Source organism: Cyprinodon variegatus, unplaced genomic scaffold (assembly GCF_000732505.1).
Source record: "Cyprinodon variegatus isolate N-32 unplaced genomic scaffold, C_variegatus-1.0 Scaffold1345, whole genome shotgun sequence".
NCBI lineage: Eukaryota > Metazoa > Chordata > Actinopteri > Cyprinodontiformes > Cyprinodontidae > Cyprinodon > Cyprinodon variegatus.
In genome coordinates, this window is record NW_015151798.1 from 6,429 (window position 1) to 15,869 (window position 9,441).

At 42.1% G+C, this 9,441-nt stretch overlaps 1 protein-coding gene across 1 annotated transcript in view; it reads left to right on the top strand.

The window, feature by feature from the left end:
- Positions 1-7,151: 7,151 nt before the first annotated feature.
- LOC107102934 (synaptic vesicle glycoprotein 2A-like) overlaps positions 7,152-9,441 on the top strand; it is a 38,108-nt gene continuing 35,818 nt past the window's right edge. The window contains exon 1 of the mRNA XM_015402401.1: positions 7,152-7,761. Coding sequence (XP_015257887.1) covers positions 7,152-7,761 — 610 coding nt within the window. The remainder of the gene's footprint in view (positions 7,762-9,441) is intronic.

The following is a 9,441-nucleotide window of genomic DNA, read 5'->3' on the forward strand; positions in this document are numbered from 1 at the left end:
GCTAACCCTAACCAGAATTATTGACAATAAGGATGATATACTGGGAAATAAAATATAATCCTCTATACCTTTAAGAGATAAGCGTTCAGATATTGTATTTTAAATGCTTGAATGTAACTCTGCAGATTAAAAACAGTTCTTTAAAGAACAGTTTTTAATCTGCAGAGTTACGTTCTGGCCAGTAACTCTGGCCAGTGTTGCCAACTCCTCAGTAAGTAGCTATTGGCTGTGCTTTTTTCATTTTTTATTTTATTTATTCATTTATTTATTTTTATTCAACAATTGCACACTTTACAAAAATACAAACATTCGCTATTGGCTGTGCTAAAAGTCGCTAGAAGTCGCTAAATGACGTCATCGCCTAATTTGCATAATCTGCCACAGGAAGTGATGTGCATGTTATTGATGCTGTGGGAGAAATAATGTTACAGAAAGACAAACAATTACTAAACAATATATATTTAGACCAAATAACATTTTACATTTACATCCCGCCTTGAATGTAAGTCAGGGCGGAGCGGCACCGCGTGATCAATTTGCGCCGTCAATCCCGGCGCATGCATGCTTCATTTGCAGCCTGGACGCTGAGGGTAAACATCCTGCGTCTCTGACTGCAGCGCTGAGAGGGAAGGACTCCTGTCGAAGCGGGAGAACGGGATTGGGATGGGGGAGGCGCCCCATTTCTTCTTAAAATTAGTGCATTTGTTCTTGAATTGAGGAGATAAAAGAGACATTTTTCCAATGGAACAAGACAATTTACATATGAAATAAGAAAACACAATTGCATTGTCTTATTTCAAGTGCATATTATCTAATTATCTTATTTAAAGGAGTAAAAATACTCATTCCGTTGGCAAATCATCTAATTTACCTACTCAAATTAAGGGTAAATACACTTAATTTAAGACATTTTTACTCATTTTTAGATTGTTTTTGCAGTGTGGAAGACAAGAGTATCTCCAAAAGCCGCCAGTGACACCGTAAAAAGTCGCCACATTTGTCGCTTTTTTGAAAAATAGTCGCTGGAGGAGTCTGAAAAGTCGCTAAATATAGCGACAAAGTCGCTGAGTTGGCAACACTGACTCTGGCTCAGACATATGAACACCATACTTTAAACATTCAACACCAACACTGGATTTTGCTCTGTATGTTGGACAGAAGCGCTGCTGGATAGAAATACCGGGGCGGAGTGTTTCATTGGAGAATGGAGATGCAGACTGATATACTTGGATATCCGACCAATTTCCGTTATCAAGATCTGATCGGGACGTCGCTAATAAAACCATTAGTTTAAACTTACACAATAGTTTCAAGTGTTAAATACGCAGTGTCAAACTACATTAACTCTTTTAGAGTTATTACAAAAACCAGAGTAAGATGTACATTAAGTAGAGCCAATTTAACACTTTTTTCAGAGTTGGACCAAATGCACACGGATTGGTGTTAAATTTAACTCTTAGTGTTAAGTGTTACTTTTAACACTGCAACACTGATAATTCCTGCCATTGTTGATATAAAATGAACATACAGCTGCATAAGGTCCTTGTGTGAAATATGATGTAATGTTTCTGCTGCACTTAAGAGAGCAGAAACGTCTCAGTTACAGAGAAAAGAGAGTGAGTTGATCACTCCTGCTGATGTTTCTGGAGGATTCATGCATCACTGGGCTGTCAGGGATAATTAGATACCTATATTATCACGGCTTCTGTCTGGAGCTGGAATCTTTTCAATAAAAAATAGCCTCAAATTGATCATCTGTTATAAGGTGTGCATCACTCCTGAGGTTATCCCAAAGCCAAAGCAGCCTGATACAAGTTTTTCTTCCTATTGGTTGTTTCTGACACTTTGCTCTTCAGTTTTATTTATAACCAGCTTTAAAAATGAAACGTTGCTCTGCAGGACGTTATCAGCACTTCCGTACCTTTCTGTCGGCCCCCCCGCCCTCCCAAAACAAAGACATATATATGCACACTGTGGATGGATGGGATGAGAGGCAGGTGTGGGCAAACAGAGAGCTGGGATAAAAACCCTGCAGTCACAGTATCAGGAAATCCAAATACGGCTGGAGAAAGATGGTGCGGTATGCAAACAGCCGAAGCTTTTTACAGGAAAAAAATGGAAAAAAGACGTAATGAAACACAGGGAAATTAAAGAAGGTAGGAGGAAGTTCACCCAGAAAACACCAGGGTCTAAGATCTGTCTCCTATGTTGAACTATTGAAACTAATAGCGCAATCTTTCCAATAAAGATGCGTTTGGCTCTTGGTTCAGAAGCATCCAAGTTAGACTCACTTCAGATCTGTCAGATGTTGTTTAATGTCATCCATGCAATCAGCAAACTTTCTTTCCTCTTGATCAAGACGCTTTATTTTCCAAAATCAAAACAAACTTAGATTTTCTTACCGCAATATGACGTGACAGGAAGATCATATCGGCTCATTTCGTTCCTTTTTTGCCACTCAAAGAAAAAACAACAATAATCAAAAGCGGTGAAAAACTGTATTGCTGTGCTCACCCGGCCCCAATAGCCGACTCCAATATAATCCAGGTGCAGCAGTCACCTGTCCATAATGAAGGGGCGGAGGCCAGAAACAGCGAAAATCATGAATGGCAGCAAAACACAACTAAACAAATTCATAATTTCATTATTATTCAAATATTTCATGTTCATATATATCATACCAAAACCAGACAAAAATAGTAAACTAGAAATAAATATTCAATCATAAACTAAGCATTTGGATCCAACAGAAACCATGTTTGAAAGGCTTTCAAAGACACAAAGCTTTGAGGTAGAAATACTCCAGAATTCATCTGCAAACATGAAGCTCCAGCTAAACCAGGATGAACAGAAAACCATCTAAATACTTAACTGTTAATATTGTATGTGGAGTATTCAAAGAAAAGCAACACACAGTAATTTTTGCTGATTGTTCACATTCTAGTTTTGCTGTTCTGCAGACATGTTTATTATTGAAAGGAAGGCTCCTGAAGTTGCGTTCGCCTCCAAGCTATTAGCAAGTTTTTCTTCAACAGCTTTTAGGTCATGTGACTGACTGGCATAAAACAGAAGATGCAGACTTGTTTTTATGCAATTTTTTTCCTTTAAGATGGAGAAGAAACATGATTTATTTTTGTATTGACATGTCCAGAAACTGAGTCAGCAGAGAGCAGCTGACCAGAGTAGAGCTGCTCTCCTAGATTGCATCGCATCACCAGCTAAAGGCTGATTTATACTCAGAAACCAGCTCATCTATATGTGTGTCGCAGTGAACGCAAATGTGCCTCCGCCCCTTCCGCAGACACTCTGCTGCACCTCTCCAACATTGCAGGTGACCGCAGACAGTGCTGCCGACTAGGGCTGGGCGATAATTCAATAACGATATATATCGATCGATAGACGTGTGGCGCAATAGAAAAAAAGAGGGTCGATAAAAGTTTGATTAAAAAAACGCAGTTTCCCTTCCTTCTCATTGTAGCCTAGCATGTAGGTTTATGCTAGTCACTACTTCCTCCCAACCAATAACATTCGCGGACCCAGGCACGCCGTCACCAAGCGCCGCCCTCTCAAACCACAACACAGACGCACATGAAGATGTCGCAGCAAGGAGAGGCGGAGGAAATTGTTCCAAAGAAGGGTTTTTGTAGTTCGGCAGTCTGGCAGTATTTCGGTCATGGCAAGTCGGACAAAAAACAAACCACAGTCATCTGTAAAATGTGTCGGGAACCAGTGAAAACTAAGTATGATAACACAACCAACGTTTTTTTATCATCTCAGCCGCTCACACACGCAGGAGTACGAGCTGTGGAGGCCCCGGCGCGGCTCTCCTCCGAGGAATCTTCGGGAATTCCAGAAAAATATATATATATATTTTCAGTTCTGGGCAGTTTCACACGTAGTTCTAACGATTGAGAGAAAGATGCTGAGGGGCCAGAAACTTCAAATTAATAACTCTGGTTAAAGCAGGAAACTAAGCTGAACCAGGTTCAGCTTAGAAGAATGCGGGGGTGGGGCGGTTCCATTTATTTATTTGTTATATTTATTTTGGTTACTTTTCTGGTCACTTTAGTTTATTCTTTGTCAGCATTTAATAACATAACTCAGGTCTCTTAAGTTATTTTTCTTTAAAACAATTCTGTTATGGTTAAAAAAGTTGGTTAAATAAAGATTTAATTAGAAGTCTGTGTTTGTGTTCTTCATTATAATTAAATCATTTAGCAATATCATAAAAAGTCCAGGCAGAGCTGCACATAAAATATGGTTTCAAATCTTTTCAATAATTATCGATATCGATCAATATGCATTTTTTTTTTATCGATAAGCTTTTTTTCTATATCGCCCAGCCCTACTGCCGACAGGAGGCCTCTGATTGGTCAAATCTACATCTGCTCTACACTATGCGTATTTCCTGTTTGGTTTCTTACCGGCTTGTTTTGTTTGTTTTACCGCCATTGTGGAAAACCACTCGTGAAGTTTGACCAGCTAGAAGAGCGAAGTGCACGAGAACGCTTGGACCCTTTTTCCACCTGGATCCCCGCTCTTTTTGGCCCTCATCTCCCTCTGTTACAGGTGTGGGTTCTCTCCGGGTACTCCGGCTTCCTCCCACATTCTAAAAACATGACTGTTAGGTTAATTGGCTTCTCTAGATTCTCCTTAAGTGTGTGCGTGAATGGTTGTATGTCCTGTTTGTCTCTGTGTTGCCCTGCGATGGACTGGAGACCTGTCCAGGGTGGACCCCGCCTCTCACCCATTGACTGCTGGAGATAGGCACCAGCACCCCTCGAGACCCCAATTGGGATAAAATGGATAAATGATTTTTCTGAACTTATTCATTAATTCATTTAATCATTAATACATAGTTCAATCTGAGGTGAGCCTAACATCCAGCTGGAGGTTCTTCTTTTAGATATAAATGTGGCAAATCCTCCCTCTAACAGAAAACAGCAAACAGGTCCGTTAGCGTCGTGTTGCTGATGTCGGTGAAGTGGATGAAGCTGTTAGTGCAGCTTATTGAGTGGATGTTTTCCGTTTACACACTGCTTTAAAACTGATGGTGTTGTGTTTTAGCTCTTTTATTATCTTTTTCTCCCTCATCCATCTTCTCTCGGGGCCTAACTGCCTGCTGTCTGTTTGCTTGCTAAAAGCTGCCTGTTGATAGATGGATCACTAACATCCCTGAATTAACTTATCCTGCTCCGATCAGAAAGTGCCAGCACCTGACAAAGAGGAAGATGCCTAACATAATGATTCAGTGTTGGATAATGTTTAAATTTTTAACTGTTGTCACTAAAGGAAAAGAAAGGAGTTCTGAGAGGTTTTTATTTTAATTTTTATTTATTTATTTTACAGTGTTCTTTCTGGCAATATTACGGAGCCCCTGAAGGGACATGGATGAAAAAAGAAATGTTTGTGAGATCCCGCGATACTTTTGTGGAAGTAAAACAGACACACAACAGTAGAGGCACAAAGTGTACTGCTATGGGAGGATAATACACCCATGTGTCAGCTACAACCATGGAGGATGATTTGGAGAGGTTCTTAATTTCTAGAGAAGTCCCAAAAGACGACATTACACGAATAAAGAGAGACAATGTCAGTATGCAATCCTACGGGGCCCCTAAAGGGACATGGAGGATAAAATAAACTCTGCGAGATCCCGCAGTACTTTTACGAGATCTCGCAAAAGTATTGCAGGATCTCGCAAAAGTTTTTTTTCCCCCTCTATGTATGTAAATTTCTCCAATGTGAGATCAATAAAGTTCAATTAAAACAATTTTGAATTAAACAGAAGTTACTGAAGCGGCAGCAGCTAAGCATTATTAAACCAAAAAAAGATGAAGGTGAGTAAATTAGCAAGTGTCACACATGAAAAAATCCTTTATGGGCCTACATCCTGTCATGCAAAGGATTGTGGGAAACCATAGTGCTTCTAGCAGTGGCTAGGAACAAGGTTCCTTTGCCACATGAATTGGCTCCAGGTAGTATCCTTCTAGCCTCGTGAGACCATCCTGATCTCGCGAGCTTTCAAGGTTTCACTCGCTAATCAGTCTGGAGACTCTCCGTTAATGAAAATTTGGAGCCGTTCACCAAACGAACGTCCAATCAGCGTTGGCTTTGAGGCGGGTTGAGGTGTGACGCAACGAGAAGCGCGACAGTTCAGTCTAAAGAACATGGCGGCTTCAGCCGATGAAACTAGCGTTAGCGTGGCTATCGAGCAAGTTTTATCGGAATTACAGAGTATTTCTTCACTGAAAGAAGAGCAAAACACTGCTCTGGAGGCTTTTCTCAGAGGAAAAGATGTTTTTGCTCTTCTCCCGACTGGTTTCGGCAAGAGTACCCTGGCTTGTGGTTGTGTTTTCGTCGTCGCTCTGTTAGTACGTCGTATGCTTCGTTGATCTGATTGGTTTATTTGGCCCGTCTATCACTAACATAGGCCAATCAGCTAACCAGGATTTTCGCCCCTTCCCAAAATTACTTCAACGGATGGAGCAAATCCATCTGGCGGATTCAGGTTAGTATCCTTCTCCTTCGTCCTAGTTCCTTCCTTACTGCCGGCACAATAGGACTTGGTTACTGCTGCTGCTTTTCTGCCATTGTTTATGTGTCCTTACTGATTTGAGATATTTGGGTCAAGCCATTGTGTCTAAGACTTAATGCCTACCGATGGTGTTCAGAGGGCTTGTCAGTGTGCCCCAGGGGAGTTGTGGCTACAGCTTGGATTGCCACCATCAGTGCATGAAATAGCTCCTAGGAGTCCTCTCACTCCAAAAGACTCTTTCTAAGCCCATGTCATTTTCCTCTGATATATCTCTCTGGACTTGTTTTTCCTGGTACTACTGTCTGTTTTAAGTAACATTTCTTGAAATGTCATTTGATTGCTTTTTGTCAGTCAGAGTTAAGCTTGTTTCATGAAAATGATTTGAGCTTTAGTGTTTCTTCTTGTCATGAGTTATACTCACAGGCCGCTGACAGCTACTAACATGCCGTGTTTCTTTGCTTTTCCAGGGTTTGGTGTCTCAGTGGTGACCAGCAGCAGTGCAGGGAGCCGTCCACGTCCTGCCTGCATCATTCCACAGAATTCCCGGCACACCCGCATGTGCTGATCTCCCCTGTTCTCTACAGCATCTCCTCACAACCTCCAAGTATCTAAGATGGACGATGACGGGCGCTACCGAGATGGCCGCTCAGACTTCATCCGCGGCGCCAAAGACATTGCCAAAGTTGCCAAGAAGCAGGTTGGCAAAAAGGTAGGCCGTGGAGTGGACAAGATGGCAGACGAATATGTCAAACGCTCCTACAAGCGCTTCGAGGAGGAAGACGACGACGACGATTATGCAGGTGTGCCAAGCAACGACGGGGGATATTATCGAAATGACAGCCGAGCCAACGATGACGAAGGCCACAGCGATTCCACCGAAGGGCATGATGAGGATGATGAGATCTATGAGGGGGAGTACCAGGGCATTCCAAGGGCAGACTCTGGGAAAACTGGCGGCATGGATGGGATGGGGGTCGCTGAGGCGCAGCAGTTCAGGGACCTCTCAGCCTTTGAGGGGGAGGTGAGGAAGGATCGCGAGGAGTTGGCCCAGCAGTACGAGACCATCCTTCAGGAGTGCGGCCATGGGAAGTTCCAGTGGACGCTCTACTTTGTTCTGGGACTGGCGCTGATGGCGGATGGTGTGGAGATCTTTGTGGTCGGCTTTGTGCTTCCCAGTGCGGAGAAGGACATGTGCCTGTCAGAGCCAAACAAAGGCATGCTGGGTAAGAGGTTTGCTTCCTGTTAAACTGTAAAATCTCTCATATCTCTGTGCTCTGCTCTTTATTAACTCTGTTTTAATTTAAGTACCCTGTCTGGTATTTCATGCTTCCAATTATCATTTCATCCCCTTGTTATCTAAGATAATACCTCCACAGTGCCTCTTCCAGCCGTTATTCTTGTTTTACAGTCTAGTAGGACCCAGTGTGCCAAACTGCCAGCTTGGTCTAAATTGAGCTCTCAGGCACACAGTATTATCAGCCTCAGTTCACCTGTTTTATTGTGTGTTTGTTTGTATTTGTGGATCTGAAAGGCAGCGTTGGCTTTGTTTTCCTTTGTGTGTGTTGTTTGTCTTCCTCATGCTGTGTGCAGCACGGCTGGCTCTCTGTTTGCATTGAGTGGAAGCTGAAGACTCCAGGATTGTTTTTCCTACCCTGTGGGTTTCTGTTTAATCAGAGTCCAGGATCACATGATCATCTGTCATTAACTGCACAGCAAGGACACAGAGAAGCCAAATGTATATAGAATAACTATATCCATTTAGTAAATGAAATGATTTACTCCTTGTACTTTGATAACTTTACTCCTATTGGTAGGAATTTTTTTTTAATTCTATTTCAGAATGACTTTGCCCTTTGATATATTTTTTCAAATACAAAATCTATTGTGATCCATTATGCATTTTTATTTACTTCCATTCAAAATAGCTTTAGTTTCAGTTACTTTTGTAATGTGATATATTTAGTTTAGTTTTTATTAGTTTTTTAAAACCAAAATCTCTCCAAAATGTATCATGTTAAAGGTACAGTAGGAGATCTTGGAAAAAAGGTTCCAGCAAGCTATATTTTTAAAGATACACAACCATACCTCTCCCTTGAAACCCCCTTGAAACCACGCCTTCAAAACACATGAACGCACATTCTGTCTACAGCGCGTCTAGAGCAGCAGGAGCAGCGCTGATGATGCAGATCGCCATGATAACGCCTCTGAAACAGTTTATTAACACCTTAATTAACTTAAAATGCTGAAATCTGCCAGCAAAACATGTTTGCTTTTATTATCCTGGTGCCTGCAGTTTGGATTACAGACAAGAAAAACGTCTTCTAGCCGCTGTGGCAAACCGCAAGGAGGCGACTGGGCCAGAGGCTGCTGTTGAATGGGATTCATAGTGACAATGAACCGCTGGTTCACGGGGGTTTGAGCGGCGCCGGCAGAAATAATATTTGAAGGCAGGATGGTAATCTGGATGAAATGACGATGTTTTCAGGTGGACTTTCTCACTTCAAAATAGATTCAAACTACTTCTTACCCACTGATCACACCAAATATAGCTGCCATTGTTCCAGGCAAAGAAAGGATAGGGTAGCTCCGCCCAACGGAGACCCACTTTACCACCGCGCAGCCAGAGCAGCAAAGATGCTTTAGCTGCGCATCAGAACTAAACTTGTACAAGCATCAAATATGAAGCAGCACACGCATTTTTGCTGCTGCTGCTGCTTTAGTTGTAATGATCTCAGGAAGTTGGACACAGAATTTAAGGCGAGACAGGCAGTGGGAAAGTTCAAAGCGTTTATTAACCAAACAAACAAAACACCGCCCAATCTCAGACACTCTGGTTTTAACAGTCCAGACCAAGAATGTCCCCAAGTGCTGCAGTCCCAGAGGTTATGCTGGAAGCCGATCCT